The sequence below is a fragment of the Sminthopsis crassicaudata genome, chromosome 1, assembly GCF_048593235.1.
Source record: "Sminthopsis crassicaudata isolate SCR6 chromosome 1, ASM4859323v1, whole genome shotgun sequence".
Taxonomy (NCBI): Eukaryota; Metazoa; Chordata; class Mammalia; order Dasyuromorphia; family Dasyuridae; genus Sminthopsis; species Sminthopsis crassicaudata.
In genome coordinates this window covers 402,765,528-402,786,297 of record NC_133617.1, presented here as the reverse complement: position 1 = coordinate 402,786,297, position 20,770 = coordinate 402,765,528, and the positions used below count along the sequence as shown (strand labels likewise).

General features: G+C 33.4%; 1 protein-coding gene across 1 annotated transcript; it reads left to right on the top strand.

Annotated features, from left to right (window-relative positions):
- Nucleotides 1-6,935: 6,935 nt before the first annotated feature.
- On the top strand, nt 6,936-7,886 carry LOC141554642 (olfactory receptor 13D1-like). Its single transcript, XM_074286752.1, has one exon. The coding sequence runs from the start codon at nt 6,945-6,947 to the stop codon at nt 7,884-7,886; it is 942 nt and encodes a 313-aa protein (XP_074142853.1). The 5' UTR covers nt 6,936-6,944.
- Nucleotides 7,887-20,770: the final 12,884 nt, after the last annotated feature.

The window sequence follows — 20,770 nt, the reverse complement described above, 5'->3', positions numbered from 1 at the left end:
AGAATTCAAATTAATGATAGCTGAGACAGTAACTTATGCAATAGTAATTCTGCATTTAATTATTAATTTGGTTGGACAAATGAAATATAAAAAGTATATTAAGTCTGAGATCATGTTTCCCAGGATCTGAGATTGTATAGAAACTTAGAAACTCCTAAAAATTTGACAGGGAGGGAATTTTCAGGAATTTTATATTACCCTTCTTGCCAGATTTTTCAAGTAAATTATCTTTTGTAAAAGGTCATCAATTAATTGGTTAAATGTCACTCACTTTCCCACTAACAGTTAAAAATAGAAAAGATTATATTGGAATGAAAATTTTAATTTATAGCATTCAAAAAAAGGAAACCACCAATCCACTAGAGCCCTGCAAGAGATACAGATGGCCTGCCTGAGGAGAATGAAGCTGAGATACTAGCTACTTCAATCAGTTCTCATATGACATGACCTCAGAGTCCAACATCTTGGTCTTTTTTCCCTGGAAACTCACACTCATCAATATTCTTCCAAAAATACATTGTTCAGGTCTTAACACAGTATTTTAGAGGTGAATGCTAAGAGTGGGACATTGTACTACTATTATTCTCTAGTCCCAATCATCATATTTCTTTAACTTTATCTTAATGTGAACTGTGAGAAATTCCTAGCATATCTCCCACAATCACAATGAAAGTAAGCTTCTAAAATGCACATAGAAGAAAAATCTCAAAAGAAAGTTACAAGTTGCTCCCCTTAATCACGATTGCACAAAAAATGTGAAGAAACTCTAAATGGAAATGAGTTGTTAGATAGAAAGCAAAGTATGCAAGCAATATAGATCCATATTAGTCAATAGGGCCAAACTGGCACCCAGCCTATGATCCAGATAGACCAGGATATCATATCAGTACTTAGCACAGGGCCCACACCTGAGCCTCAGCAAGACACATGGTGAGCCTAGCACACAATACAAGATCAGATAGGCTCCAGATATGAGAGGACATAGGGCCAGACCAGAAATCCTAGGCCTTACTTGTGCATAAGATAGGGCCCCATCAGCACCCAGGACAGAGTACAGCTCAACTTTCCCAAACTTTTTGGATCTCCTCTCTGTCCTTCTGTATATCATCTCTTCCTCCAATTTAACATCATTAATAAATATAGAACACGTGCAAAGCACTGATTAAACTGTTGAAGGAAATAGGGCTAAAAACAGAGTTTGGGGATAATCCACTAGACCTTCTCTACAGGTTAGTAACAATCTAATAATCACCTCTCATTAATTCCAGTCTTTCAGTGGTAAGTTCTTTGTTCACTCTCTTATCCTTCAGCTCCCATTTCTATTTTGAGAAGAAAACTGTAGGGCAATTTCACCCATAAGTTGTTGTTTAGTCATTTTTAGTAGAGTCTAACCCTTAATGACCCCATTTGAGGTTTTCTTAGCAAAGATGCTGGAATGATTTGCCATTTCCTTTTATAACTCATCTGACAGATGGGAAAATAGAGGTAAATGGGATTAAGTGACTTGCCCAGAGTCACAAAACCAATATCTGAGGCCATATTTGAACTCAGGACAGATTCCAGGCCCAATACTATCTATCCATTGTGCCAATAAGCATAAGTATAGATATAAATATTCTCATCTGACCTGGTAACTTATTGAATATCAATGCATATGTGCATATGTGCATGGGGCAGAGTGGGGGACTAGGGAGTGGGAAATCAATCCAAACATAAAGACAATGGCAGATCTGATCCAGAGCCTTTTACAAGTACCAATATCCAGAGGTGTCAAAGAATATTGGACTGGGACTGAAATATCCATATAATTACATCACTCTCTAAATGCTTGGCTAAAAGAAACTTGCTAGTGTCTTACTATTTAGCATTTTTTTTTCATCAATGAAATATATCTATTAAGGCTGATGTAATTAGATTGTTAGAACTTTATCCCTATACCACACAAAAGTTCCTGCCCCACACAGTTTTTACAGATTACTTTAAATTACTTCAGGGATTACAAATAGTCCCTAGGAACACTGAGGAGAGATGAAGGATGAGGAGGGGGTGAGAGGCTGTTAAATTGGTATCTACATCAAGGGTATGATCCTTTGGAATGTCCCAGGGACCACAGACTAAAGCATGCATTTACTGTATGTGTAAAAAAATAGGGTTCCCCTCTTTACAAGGTATTGTCATGAGATTGGTAGAAGTCATAGCATCTTGTCAACTCTGCCAATGTTACACAGCATTCCTGAATTGTAAGAGTCTGACTCTTTTTTTTTTTCCATATGATCTCAAAGGAACAGCTTAGAAAAGAGGGAAAATTGTAAGCTAGGTCAAAGGCAAGCAATTATTGATATATACAAGACAGGGAGATAGGGTCTGTGTTTGGTTCCAGCTCAAGTCATATGGATTTTCTGGAAGTCTGTTAAAAAGTATTCCTTTGTTCAGAATAGTGAGAGAACATCAGATAACTTGACTTAAGAGGAGAAGGCCTGGATATCACCCAGAAAGGTAAGTGAGAAGATTTGGAAGTACCTTGGGAAGGATGATTTGCAGAGATTTAAAAAAAAAAATTAGACACAGGAGTTACAAATGCAATTTATGAAAGAAATATTGAAAGGAAAAGAAATATAAACTAACTGGGACCAGGTGAGGGACCTTAATATAGATGTTCTAGCTTAGGGGACCCATAGATAGAGTATTGGACTTGAAATTAGGAATATACAAACTCAAATTCTGCTTGAGATATTTGCTAGCTGTGTGGTCCTGGCCAAGTCACTTAACTTCTCAATCTAGGTTTTCTTATCGTAAAATGGGAATAATGACAGGACTTATCTTCCAGAGTTAACGTGAAAATCAAATTAAATAATATTTTTAAATCACTTGGAAAACCTTAAAGTGTTATATAAATGCTAGCCATTTTAAAAATGAAAACCAAATAGTATGATTCAGGACGAATTTTCCTTCAGTGGGAAGAACACGTTGTTGACAATAAATCCCTCATATCTCATATTCAAGAATGATTACAGTAGAAGTTCAACTTTTAATAGACCCCATCTAGCATAAGCTATGATTGATTATCCATCCCTGTATGCTCTCTGGTACTCAGGTCTGTTCTTTAGAAAAATCGGGGGTTTTGGCAATAAATGATCTTAAAGATTCATCTTAGCTCTCACATTCTCTGTCCATTCTACTAGCATTCACCAAGTATTTATTATGTTCTGTGTTCTAAGGTTCCTTCCAACACTGACATTCCAAATGCTATTTTTTAACATTTCATCCAGCTCTGACCTTTTATGTTGTAGTTTCTAAAGTCCCTTACAGCTCTTAAGATCTGCTTTAAAGATTATTATACTCCAGATATCCTATAGTTAGGTGATTCCATATTCATTGGATTCAAGACAAAGATAAAGCCAGTAGCCACATTGCATTTACACTAAAGATAAAAATTCTCTCACTTTTGCTTTTCTCTTTTAAAATGTTTTCAGTACAATGCTGTGTTAATAAAAATAAATAAATCAAAGAAATTTTGTGGAAAAGTATGATTAGTTGATAGCAGAAATGTATTATTAGTAGTAGATAGAGAATCTGATCTATGAATGAAGCTGTTTCCTTGACAGGGTGAAGGGATAGGGCTCTTGAGTATTGTGAGGTCACATATGCATGAAAGGTACTTTATAGTGATTATTATAAATCTGGAATCACCTGGTTTCAATTCTGGTGATTATTTCTTTTCTTCAGCTTTTTATTATATTCCTGCTTACCTCAAGCATGGTTTATTCTTTTCAGAAAGATTCCTGGGTATTCAGGTAAATATTTAATAAATGGGCTGAGATGGGGGAAGAAATGTATATACACCTTTAAGTTTGATCTGAATTAAAATGTTTCTGAATTCTATACAATCAACAAAATATTCAAGCCCTAATTTGTAGAGGTTGTGGATTTCTAAAGTATACAATGGGTTTTCATAATCAAATTAGAGTTGGCTCCAACATACCCTTGGAAGGGCATATTAAAGCTTGCAAAAGAACTTGTTATGACCTACAATACAACAGAGTAAAGGTCTGTTCCTAAAAAGAAAGGGCCATATATGGAAAGATAAAATTCAGAAGTACGGGCATCTTTTGCTCAGTAATAAAAATAAATAAAAAATGGGAATATAGACATAGTTTAAGATAGAATGGAATGAATTTGAGAAAGTAAGGTTGGGAAGATTTTCTGATTGTTTAAATAAGAAGCAGAAAAGGGTACATTTGAAACATTACTTTCAGTAAATAGGTAATTTTCATGTATTCTTTTATCTTTTGTGTACTCTAGAAAAATGTCAATTAAAATGTAAATGGTGACTATTATTCATTTAATTAATAAGGTGACATAATGGTAACAGAAGCTGATTGAATTTTTTAATTCAGATTTTTCTTAGGCAAAGATATTCTAGACATTCAACAAATGCTCTGAATTTGGAGTTACCACTTGAGATCTTAGAAAACTTGGTTAAACTCTCTGAGTCTCATGTTACTGACTTGAAAAACAGGAATAGTAATAACAACTCTGCCTCTCTCACATAGTAATTTTAGAAGTATTTTAAGTTATTGAGTGCTATATAAAATGTATGATCTATTCATTAGCATTTATCCTTATTTAAGGGCAGCTTAGTTGTTCATTGGGTAGAACACCAGACCTAGAGTAAGGAAGACCTGAGTTCAAATGTGGACTTAGATACTTACTAGCTTCCTAGGCAAGTTACTTAACCTCTCTTTGCCTTAATCTACTTCAGATGGAATTGGAAAATCCTTCTAATATTTTGCCAATAAAGCTCCACAGATAGAACTGTGAGTCATGATGAGTTGAATATGACAGAACAGCTGAATCACCACAAATTCTTATGTAGTTGGTCCATATCTAGGAAAATCCTGCAATGACATATGAAAAAGGTCATGCCTATTTGATCCCCTTCTACTACACATTTAATAGCATATATTATTTTTAAAAATATTTTCTCTATGTTCTTTTTCTTCATGTCACTGACACTTTGTACTAAATCTTCCTTCTGTTAACACAGAAATTCCTTTTTTTGTAAAAGAGAAGAAAAGTCAAACAAACGAACAAAAAAAAATGGACACACTGGCCATCATGGCCAATTAGCCATACCTTTTCTTTCTCTCCTTGTGCCCCTTGGAATACACACTTAGCAGTGGTTTTGCTTAGTCAAAAATAATGAAGAGTCAGAAAGATATAAGATAATAGCTAGAATGGTAAGATCAGGTGAAAATTTTTGAAGATGAGAAGACATGGCTGACTTTTAGGGGAGCAGAGAAAGAGTCAATAGAAAGACATAAAGGATAAGGGGGGAAAGTACTGATAAGAAACCGTCAGTTGGAGAAGATAGTACAAATTTAAGTCAAGCTTTCCGGTAGAATGGTTTTCCTTTGCAAGGAGAAGAGTTACCTTTTCATGTGAGTTAGAGATAAAGAGATTGGAAGTCATCCAAGGCTGGCATTAGCAATGCATGATTGGTGATAAGGCAAGGGATCAAGGTATTTAAGTGTAAAGAATAGTATAGAGTTTAAAGCACATCATGTGGAGAGGTGATGCATTGGGAAATACCTAAGAGTACAATTATTCTATACTTGAAAAATTAGCAATGTAAGAAATTGAGACATTAATATACAGGGGTACACTAGTATCACAGCTAGAAAGAATGGTCATGAATTAGGAACTGAATTTCCTGATCTAGTATAATGTCCTAGAAGTAGATAATGATCATCATCATCCTTATCTGATAAATTTGAATAACAAGAATTTCAAGTTGCTACTAAAAAATGTCAGTGGGAGTCATTAAGTATTTCCACTACATCCATGACTTGAGGGAAAGGATATGAGTGAAAATGAAATCTGTGCTGGAAAAAATAACTAAGAATTTTATAATACCCATTTAGTGGGTGCTACAAAATAGGAGTGAAAAAGGAAGCAGATTCAGATAAAAGTTAATTTATTGATTCTGAAGCAGTCATTCCAGATAGCATCTACTATGGAACAGATAGAGCTAGAGTGAGATATTTAGGAGTTAGAGTTGCCTGGAGAAGGCATTTGGATTTCTACAAAATCCCAGGATGGGATGAAAAAAAATTTTGAAGAAATTGAAGAAATTTGAAAAAAAAAATATGACTATGTATGAGCACTCTAAACTTTGAGGAATTAATCCAGACAAATTATCAGAATTTAGATAAAGGATTATTGATCAGGGCAAGTGATTAGACTGTCCAAAGCCCTCTCTTAAGGTTCAAGCTCACAACCGGAGATGGTGTTTCTTGTGGTACCCTGGTAGGCAGCCTAATAAAGTCAAATATAATTCTGAACTACAAGTCAGAAGGTAAGAATTCTCCCCACAAAGTAGATGGACAGTTCTAGACCAACACTTAACTTTTTAATTCCTTAGTATCTTCAATTATAAAATAGAGATGGTAATTACTGATAACAAGATGTTATGACAGTCAGTTAAGATGACAAATGTGAAAAGATTTGAAAAAGTACGAACTATATGAAGTGATTCAGAGTGAAAAAGCAGAATCTGAAGAGCATTACTTAAAATGCAATAAAACACAACAATGGCAGTAAATTAATATTTATGCAATGATTAAAGTTTATTAAAAAGAGGATAAAGGGAATGAGGACCATGTAAGTCTTTCTATAGAAAAGTTAATTTCAGTAAAGAATAAAAATTACACACATATAAAAATCATTAATCAGCTTTGCATGAGTTTGAATTATTATTTTTCTTAGTGGCTTTGGTCACATCTGTCAAAATCTATACTTGACAATGGAAACCAAAATAAACTTAATCCTTACCAGAGGAAAAATTAATAGTGTCTATTTATATAAATATAAATTACTGTTACTATGTGATCCCTTTGCTATGACTAGTATCCTTTCATCCCGCAGGTGACACAGAAAATACTATGGACAAGGGGAATTATACTGTTGTAACTGAGTTTTTTCTGGTGGGGCTTTCTCATTACCCAGGACTCCAAATATGCCTTTATGTGCTTTGTTTGTTGATGTACCTGGTGATCCTGTTGGGAAACAGCATCCTCATTATTATCAGCATCATGGATCCCCACCTTCACACCCCAATGTACTTTTTCCTTGGGAATCTCTCCTTCTTGGATATCTGTTACACTTCTTCCTTCATTCCTAAAATTCTGATTAATTTTACATCTGAAAGAAAATCCATCTCTTTCATTGGATGTACATTACAGATGGTTATTTCTCTTGGATTGGGGTGCACAGAATGCATTCTCCTAGCAGTGATGGCTTATGACAGATATGTAGCCATCTGTAATCCTCTAAGATATACCATAATCATGAACAAGGGACTCTGTGCACAAATGGCAGCTTGGACGTGGATAGCAGGATTTCTCATTTCCCTGGTACAAACTGTGCTTGCCATGATAAAGCCTTTTTGTGGGAATATCATTGATCATATTACCTGTGAGATCCTGGCCCTTCTCAAGCTTATTTGTGTAGACATATCCCTCAATGTGTTTGTCATGACAATTGCAAGTATTGTTACCTTAATCAGTCCTCTGTTGCTCATTTTCATTTCTTATGTTTTCATCCTTGTCACTATCCTGAGAATTAACTCTAGCGAAGGGAGAAAAAAGGCTTTTTCCACTTGTTCAGCCCATCTAACGGTGGTGATCTTGTTCTATGGCTCTGCCCTTTTCATGTATATGAAACCCAAGTCCAAAAACACAAAGACTTCTGATGAGATCATTGTGCTTTCCTATGGGGTAGTGACCCCAATGCTGAACCCTATCATCTACAGCCTGAGGAACAAAGAGGTGAAAGGGGCTGTGAAGAAAGTTCTATTTAGAAATCTCTTCTTACAGAAAATATGACAAATATCACAGTTTTTAGCTCTCTTCTTTTGCATGGGGGGGCAGCACTGCTGTCTCTTTTGTCATGTAAGACTGTGTTGGCAAAGCCAAATTTGTAATTACTCTTGCACACAATTTACAGATTTTTCAAATACATCTTATGTCTACTGGTTCTACAGCTATATGGCTTCTGGATATTGCCACTTTATATCCTCTGGTTTATTCTGGTTTTTGCTAAAATAAGTGTCTCACCACACACACATACTGAATGATCATTAGTTAATAAAAATATTCCTATTGACTAATTTAATTGCAATATTTATAATATAATTATAATATTTAGAGAAATTATCAGAAATTTTTAAAAATACTTAAGCTTTCTATATGAATACAGCAAACTCTCACAGTGAATAGAATGCTGGGACTGGACTCAGAAAGACCTGAGTTTAAATTCAGTCTCAGACTTAATGTCTATGTGGTGCTGAGCAAATTATTTAATTTCTGTCTTCCTCAGTTTCCTCAACTGTAAAATAGGGATCATAATGTGTGAGAATCATATGAAATGACTCTTATAAAATCCTTAGTGCAGTGTCTTAGTGAGGAAGTGAAAGGAAGGAAACGAGTAATTTCAAAGTGTATATATATATATATATATATATATATATATATATATATATATATATATATAGTATATGCTTTGAAATTACTCGTTTCCTTCCTTTCACTTCCCAGGAAATCTGTGTAATTATGCCTTTGAAAGATTCAAGAGAGGGGAAAAGACTAAGGAAAGTTTCACAGTTTAGCTACAGTCTGTTAACCATGTTGTCTATAGAGATACTGAGGCACCAAAAGGATTAGAAGATTTTTCCCTGAAAATATAATTTAAAAATCTAATCTTGTGAAGAAACATTTTTTAAGCTCATATTTTCACCTTTCCCCCATACCTTCCCTCACTCATTGAGAAAGCAAGAAGTAGAATAACCATTGTATATATGAAGTCATATAAAATATATTCCCCATTTCCAAAAAAGGACAGGGGGAAGGGGGAAGGAAGGTAAAAAGAGAAAGAGAAAGGGAGAGGGAGACAGAGAAAAGAGACAGAGACAGAGATAGAGAGACAGAGGAAGAATGTTTTGATCTACACTCAGAGTTTACCTCTCTGTAAGTGGATAGCATTTTTTCATCAAGAATCCTTTAGAATTGTGGGCAATCAGTAGTGATCTGAGTTCCTAAGCCTTTCATAGTTGATTATGTTTATAATATTTTTATTACTGTATACTTTGTTTTCCTGGTTCTGTTCACTTCACTTTGAATCAGTTCATACAAGTTGAAGAAACATTATGAAGAAAACCCTTGATGTACTTTGAGAGCTTTATCAAATGCACTGAGTAGTGGAATTGTAACCAAAACTAAGAAGTCAAAAGTAGCAATGAAAGATGGAAATGATTCAAATGGTAATCTTTTTCATAAGCAACATATATTAAACAATTATTTATGGTTTTTCTTGTTGACTACATTCATTCAGTAAGCTAGATATTTATTTATGCCTAGAAAATTGAAGAATTCAAATAGAGACAAATGAGAAAAATCTAATAAAAAAGAAATCTTTACAGATCATATATTTTAAACAAAATTAATAAACTTTTGGAATATAGGTACTAGATGACCTTTTTTATATTGATATATCATATAAATATATATTCATAGAAGCTAGGTGGCACAGTGAACACAATACTGGGCTTGGAGTCAGGAAGCCTCATCTGCCAGAGTGCAAATCAGGCCCTTAGACTTTGTTACTTAATCCTGTTTGTCTCAATATCCACATCTGTGAAATGAGCTAGAGAAGAAAATGGCAAATCAGTCTAGTATCTTTGTCAAGAAAACCCCAAATGGGCTCATATAGAGTCCAACATGACTGAGAGAATTTAACACCAATCAGATTATATTCTTTGATTTCCTTAGAACCTGAGATAAGGATGAAAAAAAGGTGCTGCCATGCCATATAGGCAATCATAAGCCACATGGTTGTTCAACCATACCCCAACTGATAGGCATTGTCTCAATTTTTAATTCTTTGCCACCACAAAAAGAGCTGATATAGATATTTTTGTACAAATGGCTCTTTCTCTTTTTTTCTTCCTTTGGGAAACAAACTTGGTAGTGATATTGAAGGGTCAAAGAGTGCACATAGTTGTGTAGCTTTGGGGGGTATAGTTCCAAATTGTTCTGCAGAATGGATCATTTCATAATATTAACAATAATGCATTAATGTCTTGATTTTTCCCACATCCCCTCCAGCATTTGTAATTTTCCTTTTCTGCTATATTAACCAATATAATAGTTATGGGATTGTGTAGAAAAGTTGTTTCAATTTGAATCTGTCTAATCAATAGTGATTTTAAAAAATGTTTCATATGACTATATATAGCCTTAATTACTTCATCTGAAACTTTATATCCTTTGATAAAAGTCAGTTTGGGTAGCTCTTATTTTTACAAATTTGACTCAACTCTTTATATATTTGGGAAATGAGGCCTTTATCAGGAAAAAAAATGATAAATGTTTTTTTCCTCAGTTATAATTAGTAATTGTGTATTTCCTTCCAACCTATTTCCCCTCTTCTCCTTTTCTCCTTTGTCCTTTCACTCTATTCATCTTCAAAAATATTTTGCTTACCACCTTCCCTACTCTTCTGTTCCTTCCATCAGCATCATGCTTTTTTCTTATCCTCTTTCCCTCCATCTTCCTCTTAGGGTAAGATAGATTTCTATACCCAACTGAGTTTATATGTTATTCCCTCTTTTAGACAATTCTGATGCAATTAAGCTTCAAGTGCTTCCTCCACAGTCTCTCCCATTTTCCCCTTCAAAAGCTTTAATAAGCTCTTTTGTCCCTTTTTTATGTGAGAAAATTCACCCCATTCTATATTTCCCTTTCCCTTTCTCCCATTGCATTTCTATTTCTCACTCATGGATTTTTTTCCTTAGATTATGATTCCATCATGCTCAACTCATACTTTGCTCTATATGAATGTATATTTCTTCTAGTTGATAATGATGATATAGTTCTTAGAAGTTATAGGTACCATATTTCCAAACTGGAATGTATTTATGATGAATCCCTTATGATTCTCTTTTGTGTTCACCCTAGATTTCTCTTGAGTTCTCTCTTGATTTCTGCATTTGAAAGTCAAATTTACTCTTTACCTGTGTTCTTTTCATCAGAAATTCTTGAAAAATCCTCCATTTCATAAATATTAATTTTTCTAGGTAGATAATTCTTGGTTATAATATTAGTGTCTTTGCCCTTTGGAATATCATATTCCAAACCTTCTGATCCTTTATTGTAGAAACTAGTAAATCTTGAGTAATTCTGACTCTGGCCCCATGATTTTTGAATTGTTTATTTCTGAATCCTTGCAATATATTCTCCTTGACCTAGGAGCTCTGAAAATTTGCTGTGACATCCTTCTGATTTTTTATTTTGGGATCTCTTTAAGGAGGTTATCAGTGGATTCTTTCAATTTCTATTTTACTCTCTAGTAATAGAATATCAAAAAAAATTTCCCTTGATATTTGTATGAAAGATAATGTCTGGGTCTTTTATAAATCATAGCTTTCAAGTACTTTAATAATTTTTAAATTCTCCCTTCTCCACCTATTTTCCTGGTCAATTATTTTTCCAATGAGATAAATCATATTTTTTCCTCTTTTTTCATTCTTTTGATTTTGTTTTATTGTATCTTGATGTCTCATAGACTCATTAACTTCTACTTGGACAATTCTAACTTTTAATTAATTATTTTCTGGAATTAGTTTTTTGTACCTTCTTTTCCATTTGGCCAATTCTTTTTAAGGAATTAATTCCTTCAGTGAATTGCATAGCTCTTTTTTTGCTTTTTGGCCATTTTTTTCTTTTTAAGGAGACCTTCAATTGACTATATCAATAACCAAATTAAAGATGCAGAAAAAGCATTTGATAAAATCCAGCACCATTCCTGTTAAAAACACTAGAGAGTATGGGAATAAATGGACTTTTCCTTAAAATTGTCAGTAGCATCTATTTAAAACTACCAGTAAGCATCATATGTAATGGGGATAAACTAGACCATTCCCAGTAAGATAAGGAGTGAAACAAAGTTTCCCACTATCACCATTACTATTCAGTATTTTATTAGAAATGCTAGCTTTGGCAATAAGAGATGAAAAAAAAATTAAAGGAATTAGAGCAGGTAATGAGGAAACCAAATTATCACTCTTTGCAGATGACATGGTGGTATACTTAGAGAACCCCAGAGAATCTACTAAAAAGCTATTAGAAATAATCCACAACTTTAGCAAAGTTGCAGGATACAAAATAAATCCACATAAATCATCAGAATTTTTATGCATCATTAACAAAATCCAACAGCAAGAGATACAAAGAGAAATTCCATTTAAAATAACTGCCAATAGTATAAAATATTTGGGAATCTCTCTGTCAAGAGAAAGTCAGGAACAATATGAGCAAAACTACAAAACACTTTCCACACAAATAAAGTCAGCTCTAAACAATTGGAAATATATTAAGTGCTCTTGGATAGTTCGAGCGAATATAATAAAAATGACAATACTACCTGGATTAATCTATTTATTGTGTGCTATACCAATCAGATTCCCAAAAAACTATTTTAATGATCTAGAAAAAAATAACAACAAAATTCATCTGGAAGAACAAAAGCTCAAGAATTTCAAGGGCTAGAAATTGGAAATTGAATGGATGCCCATCAATTGGAGAACGACTGAGTAAATTATGGTATATGAATGTTATGGAATATTATTGTTCTGTAAGAAATGACCAGCAAGATGATTTCAGAGAAGCCTGGAAAGACTTAAATGAACTGATGCTAAATGAAACCAGGAGATCATTATACACCTCAACAACAATACTATATGATGATCCATTCTGATGGACATGGCTCTCTTCAACAATGAGATGATCCAAACCAGTTCCAATTGTTCAGTAATGAAGAGAATCAGCTACACACCCAGAGAGAGAAGTATGGGAAATGAGTGTGGACCATCACATAGAACTTATACTCTTTCTGTTATTGTTTGCTTGCATTTTTATTTTCCTTCTCAGGTTTTTTTACCTTCTTTCTAGATCTGATCATTCTTGAGCAGCAAGATAACTGTATTAAAATGTATACATATTTGTATTTAACATATACTTTAACATATTTAATATGTATTGGACTACCTGCCATCTAGGGGAGGGAGTGGGGGGAATGAGGGGAAAAGTTGGAACAGAAGATTTTGCAAGGGTCAATGTTGAAAAACTATCTATGCATATGTTTTGTAAATAAAAAAACTATAGTAATTTTTTTTAAAAAGGAGATATTTTCTTTAGTAGATTTGTGTGTCACTTTTTACCATTTGAGCTATTCTGTTTTTTAAAGTGTTATTTTTCTTTTCTTTTATATACATACACAGAGAAAGAAAGAGAGGGGAGGTTATGTATATACATTCATTTTTTTTACATATTTCCATATGATTCATTCTGGGAAAGAAAAGTTAGAATAAAAGGGGGAAAATGAGGGGAAAAAAGAGAAGAAAAAGGTGAAAATAGTATGCTGCTATTATTTATATTCGGTCTTCATAGTTCTCTCTTAGCATAAGAATGTTTTCCAGCCAAAGTTTATTGATATTGACTTGAATCACTGAATTGCTGAGAAGAGTCAAGAACATTACATGATCTTGTTGCTGTCTATTATGTTTTCTTGGTTTTGCTTGCTTCACTCAGCATGAATTCATGTAAATCTTTCCAAGTTACTCTCACATCAGCCTGTTCACTATTTTTTATAGAACAATAATATTCCATGAATTTCATATAGCATAATTTATTCAGGCATTCCCCACTTGATGGGCATCCACTCTTTTTCCAATTCTTTTTCACAATAAAAGAGCTATTAAAAATAGTTTTGCCTATATGTTTCCTTTATACTCTTTTATAACTTCTTTTTGATACAGATCCACTAGTAGCACTGCTGGGTCAAAAGACATACACAGTTTTATGGCCCTTTGGGCATAGGTCCAAAGTGCTCTCCAGAATGGTTGAAACAATTCACAACTCCACAATAATACATTAGTATCCCAGTTTTCCCACATTCCCTTCTGCCACCTTAGCCAATCTTAGAGGTGTGAGGTGGTACCTCAGAGTTGTTTTAATTTGCATTTCTCAATTAGAAATCAATAGAAAATGAGAACTTTTTTCATGACTATAGATGGCTTTAATTTCTTCAGCTGAAAAGTGTCTGTTCTGTTTAACATATATTGGATTGCTTGCCATCTAGAGGAAGTGCTGGGAAGAAGGAGAAAAACTGAAACACAAGGCTATGGAAGGGTCAATGTTGTCAAATGGTCCATGTATTTATTTTGAAAATAAAAAGCTTTATTTTAAAAAAAAGGTGAATCACATCAACAAAACATAAAATAATAATAATAATAGAATCTTTTAAAAAGAAAATTTTTCTGCTCGGATCCTTTGGATACTTTATTAATTGAGGGGTGACTTGTATTGTAAATTTGACTCAGTTCTCTATAAATAGAAGTGAGGCCTTTATCAGAAATAGTGGCTGTAAAATTGTTTTTCCCAATTTTCTACTTTCCTTCTAACCTTGGCTGCATTGATTTTGTTTGTGCAAAATATTCTTAATCTAATGTAATTAAAATTATAAATTTTGCATTTCATATTTTTCTCTAATTGTTTTTTGGTCATCGATTCCTTTCTTTTCCTGATATCTTATGAGTAAACCATCCCTCTAAGACCTAATTTTTTTTATGCATGAGTAATTTTATTTTTTTATAACATTATCCCTTGTATTCATTTTTCCACATTATCCCCTCCCTCCCTCTACCCCTCCCCTTGATGACAGGCAATCCCATACATTTTACATGTGTTACAATATAACCTGGATACAATATATGTATGTAAATACCATTTTTGTTGCACATTAAGTATTAGATTCCGAAGGTATAAGTACTCTGTGTATATAGACAGTAATGCTAACAATTTACATTCACTTCCCAGTGTTCCTTCTCTGGGTGTAGTTGTTTCTGTCCATCATTGATCAACTGGAAATGAGTTGGATCTTCTTTATGTTGAAGATATCCACTTCCATCACAATATATCTTCATACAGTATTGTTGTTGAAGTGTACAGCAATCTTCTGGTTCTATTCATTTCACTCAGCATCAGTTGATGTAAGTCTCTCCAAGCCTCTCTGTATTCCTCCTGCTGGTCATTTCTTACAGAGCAATAGTATTCCATAACCTTTATATACCATAATTTACCCAACCATTCTCCAATTGATGGACATCCATTCATCTTCCAGTTTCTAGCCACTACGAAAAGAGCTGCCACAAACATTTTGGCACATGCAGGTCCCTTTCCCCTCCTCAGTATTTCTTTGGGATATAAGCCCAATAGTAGCACTGCTGGATCAAAGGGTATGCACAGTTTAATAACTTTTTGGGCATAGTTCCAAATTTCTCTCCAGAATGGTTGGATTCTTTCACAACTCCACCAACAATGTATTAATGTCCCAGTTTTCCCACATCCCCTCCAACATTCATCATTATTTGTTCCTGTCATCTTAGCCAATCTGACAGGTGTGTAGTGGTATCTCAGAATTGTCTAATTTGCATTTCTCTGATCAATAGTGATTTGGAACACTCTTTCATATGAGTGGATATAGTTTCAATTTCATCATCTGAGAATTGTCTGTTCATATCCTTTGACCATTTATCAATTGGAGAATGGTTTTATTTCTTATAAATTAGAGTCAGTTCTCTATATATTTTGGAAATTAGACCTTTATCAGAACCTTTAACTTTAAAAATATTTTCCCAATTTATTACTTCCCTTCTAATCTTGTTTGCATTAGTATTGTTTGTACAGAAACTTTTTAGTTTGATGTAATCAAAATCTTCTTTTTTGTGATCAATAATGATCTCTAGTTCTCCTCTGGTCATAAATTCCTTCCTCCTCCACAGGTCTGAGAGGTAGACTATTCTCTGTTCATCTAATCTATTTATGATGTCATTCTTTAAGCCTAAATCATGGACCCATTTTGATGTTAAGTGTGGATCCATATCTAATTTCTGCCATACTAATTTCCAGTTTTCCCAACAGTTTTTTCCAAATAATGAATTTTTATCCCTAATGTTGGTGACTTTGGGTTTGTCAAAGACTAGATTGCTATAGATGTACCCTTTTTTGTTCTTTGTATCTAATCTGTTCCACTGATTGACCGGTCTATTTCTTAGCCAATACCAAATGGTTTTGGTGACTGCTGCTATATGATATAGCTTTACATCAGGTACACCTAGACCACCTTCATCTGACTTTTTTTTTTCATTAGTTCCCTTGCAATTCTCGACCTTTTATTCTTCCATATGAATTTTGTTGTTATTTTTTCTAGGTCATTAAAATAGTTTCTTGGGAGTCTGATTGGTATAGCACTAAATAAATAGATTAGTTTGGGGAGTATTGTCATCTTTATTATATTTGCTCGGCCTACCCAAGAGCACTGAATGTCTTTCCAATTATTTAAATCTGACTTTATTTTTGTGGCAAGTGTTTCATAATTTTTCTCATATAATTCCTGACTATTCTTTGGTAGATGGATTCCCAAATATTTTATACTCTCTACATTTGTTTGGAATGGAATTTCTCTTTGTATCTCTTGCTGTTGCATTCTGTTGGTGATACATAAAAATGCTGAAGATTTATGTGGATTTATTTTGTATCCTGCAACTTTGCTAAAATTCTGAATTATTTCTAATAGCTTTTTAGCAGAGACTTTGTGGTTCTCTAAGTATACCATCATGTCATATACAAAGAATGATAGTTTGATTTCCTCATTTCCTACTCTAATTCCTTGAATCTCTTTCTTGGCTCTTATTGCTGAGGCTAGCATTTCTAGTACTATATTGAATAGTAATGGTGATAGTGGGTAACCTTGTTTCACTCCTGATCTTACTGGAAAAGATTCCAGTTTATTTCTGTTGCATATTATGCTTACTGACTGTCGTAAATATATGCTCCTGATTATTCTAATGAATAGTCCATTTACTCCTCTACTCTCAAGTGTTTTTAGTAGGAATGGATTTGGATTTTATCAAATGCTTTTTCTGCATCTATTGATATGATCATATGGTTTTTATTAATTTGATTATTAATATGGTCAATTATACTAATAGTTTTCCTAATATTAAACCAGCCCTGCATTCCTGGTATAAATCCTACCTGATCATAGTGTATTATCCTGGGGATGATTTTCTGAAGTCTTTTTGCTAATATCTTACTTAAGATTTTAGCATCAATATTCATTAAAGAAATTGTTCTATAATTTTCTTTCTCAGTTTTCGATCTATCTGGTTTAGGTATCAGTACCATGTCTGTGTCATGAAAGGAGTTTGGTAGGACTCCTTCATCCCCTATTTTTTCAAATCATTTATATAACATTGGGGCTAATTGTTTTTTAAATGTTTGGTAGAATTCACATGTGAATCCATCTGGTCCTGGGGATTTTTTCCTGGGGAGTTGATTAATAGCTTGTTCTATTTCTTTTTCTGAAATGGGACTATTTAAGCAATTTGTCTCCTCCTCTGTTAATCTAGGAAGCCTATATTTTTGGAGAAAGTCATCGACCTAATTTGTTTTTATATCATCCTAAATGTGTAGCCATTTTAACCTTATTTTGGTAGGGGATGTGAGATGTTGGTCTAAGGCTAGTTTTTGACACACTCTTTTCCAGTGTTACCAGCAATTTTTGTTTTCAAATAATGAATTCTTATTCCACATGCTGAAGTCTTTGAATTTAATCAAATAGTAGATTACTATAGTCATTGATTTTTGTGTCTTGGGCACTTAACCTATTCCACTAATCCATCACTCTATTTCTTACCCAGTACCAGATAGTTTTAACATGTGCTGCTTTATAATACAGTTTTAAGTCTGGTAGAGCTAGACCACCTTCTTTTGCAATTTTTCTAAATGCCCTTAATATTCTTAACCTTTTATTCTTCCAGATGAATTTTGTTATTTGTTATTTTTTCTAGCTCTATAAAATAGTTTTTGGCAGTTAGATTGATAAGTGGCTGCTGGGGACCTAAATCAAACCAGCAGAATAGATCACTTCATGAGAGAAGATGATAATGATATAAGGAGACTGAGAGTTAGTTATGTTCTCTGACCTCTCTTCTCTTCCCTCCTATTTATTTAGTTCCCAATCCACAAGCAACATCTGTGTCAGTAATGGCTGATTTGCAATTCCTTCAAAGGAGTTATGACTCATAGCTGTGAGGGGCTTTTGGACAATTAACCTGCCCCTTCATACAGGTATGGTTCTTAACATACTACCATATCATCTGCAAAGAGTAATAGTTTTATTTCCTCACTGCCTATTCTAATTCTTTCTTTTTTTTCTCACTGCTAAAGCCAACATTTATACTACAATGCTGAATTATAGGGGTGACAACAGATATCTTTGTTTCACACCTGATCTAATTGGGGATGCTTCTTACTTATTGTCATTATATAAAATACTTGCTGATAGTTTTATATAGATGTTGCATGTCATTTAAGGGAAACTTTATTCCTCTGCTCTCAGGGTTTTTAATAGGAATTGTTGATGTATTTTATAAAAAGTTTTTTTCTGAATATAATTAAGATTATCATATGATTTCTGTTAGTTTTGTTATTGATATGGTCAATTATTTTTATAGCTTTCCTGATATCAATCAGTCCTGCATTGCTGGTATAAATCCAACTTGGTCATAGTTTATTATCCTGCTAAGAAATTGTTGCAATCTCTTTGCTAATATTTTATTTTAAATTTTTCCACCAATATTCATTAGGGAGATTGGTCAGTAATTTTATTTCACTGTTTTGCCTCCTTACCATATCTGTGTCATAAAAGGAATTTGACAGGATTCTGTCTTTACCTATTTTACCATATATTTTATAATAGTATTAAAATTAATTTTTCTTTAAATGTGTATAAAATCCTCTTATAAATCCATCTGGCCCTGGAGATGTTGTTAGGAAGATCATTGATAGCTTGTTCAATTTATTTTTTTATAAAATTGGATTATTTTAGTATTTTATTTCCTCTTCTATTAATCTAAGCAATTTAAATTTCTATAAATATCCATCCATTTTGATTAGATTGTTAGATTGTTGGTATACAGTTGGGCAAAACAGCACCTGATTATCACTTTAATTTCTTCTTCAAGGGTGGTAAGTTCACCCTTTTCATTTTTGAAGGCTGCTAATTTGGTTTTCTTCTTTTCCTTTTCTAATCAAAATAATCAAAGGTTTACTTATTTTGCTATTTTTTTCATAAAACCAATTTAGTGGAAAGAAACTGGAAACTGAGTGGATGTATATCAGTTGGAGAATGACTGAATGACTGAATATTATTGTTCTATAACAAATAATCAGCAGGATAATTTCAAAAAGACCTGACTTACATGAATTTATGCTAAGTAAAATGAGCAGAGCCAAGAGATCATTGTACACAGCAACATCAAGATTATACAATGAACAATTCTAATGGACTGGCTCTCTTCAACAATGAGATGATTCAGACCAATTCCAAAGTTCTTGTGATGAAGAGAGCCATCTACACCAGAGAGAGGACTGTGAGAACTGAGTGTGGTCCACAACATATCATTTTCACTCTTTTTATTGTTGTTTGCTTGCATTTTATTTTCTTTCTCATTTTTCCTGGTTTAATTAATTGTTTAAATTTAAAATAATTGTTTAAATATGTATACATATGTTGTATTTAACATATATGTCTACCATGTTTAATATATTTTGGACTACTTACTATCTAGGGGAGGCAGTAGGAGAAGGGGGGATTGCAACACAAGCTTTTTGCAAGGGTTAATGTCAAAGAATTACCCATGCATATGTTTTGAAAAATAAAAAGCTTTAATAAAAAATAAAAATAAATAAAACCAGCTGTTTTTTCTTAGTTCAATATTTTTCTTACTTTCAATTGTATTACTTTCTTCTTTGATCTTCAGAATTTTTAATTTGGTATTTAGCTAAAAGTTGATACTTTGGAAATTTCCAGGGCCCACCAGTTAGAACATATGCTTACAATAGACCTGAAAATAGGGGCAGCTAAGTGGCACAGTGGATAGAGCACCAGTCCTGAATTCAGGAGGACCAGAGTTCAAATGTGATCTCAGACACTTAATATTTCCTAGCTGTGTGACCCTGGGCAAGTCACTTAACCCCAGCCTCAGGAAAAAAAAAATAGACCTGAAAATATAGTGTCCCTCTACAAGTTGTCATAAGAATAGTAAAAATGGTGGAATCTTGTTTATTCTGCCAATTTTTCACAGTATTTCTAATTTGTAAATTGACTCTTTGTCCATATAATCTCATGGGAACAACTGATAAATAAACAGAAAATTCTAAAGTCGCCTGAGCAAAAATAATTTCACCCTCACACAAAATAGTGGTATACCATCAGGGAGCACAATATGTATTTGATGCTGCCTAAAGCCATCATAAATTTCTGGAAGTATGTTTAAAATAATTTCTACGGCCTAACATAAACAAAGGAGAAGGCATGGATTTTACTCTGAGAAGTAAATAAGAATGATTGGAAGGAGCCAGGGAAGGGTAATTTTCAGAGATGAAAATGGAAGTGGAAATTGGCAAAAGAAAGGAATTTGGGGGAAAAAAGATTGAATGAAACATAACTGTAGGATAGCTGGGATCAGTAAGAAATTCTAAGATGGAAGTTCAAGTGGTTTTAAACAATGAAAATACAAATTGAATAGGAGACTTAAAGATGTATTGTTTTGAAGTGGAAAGGACATATTTCTGACAATTAAAATCTC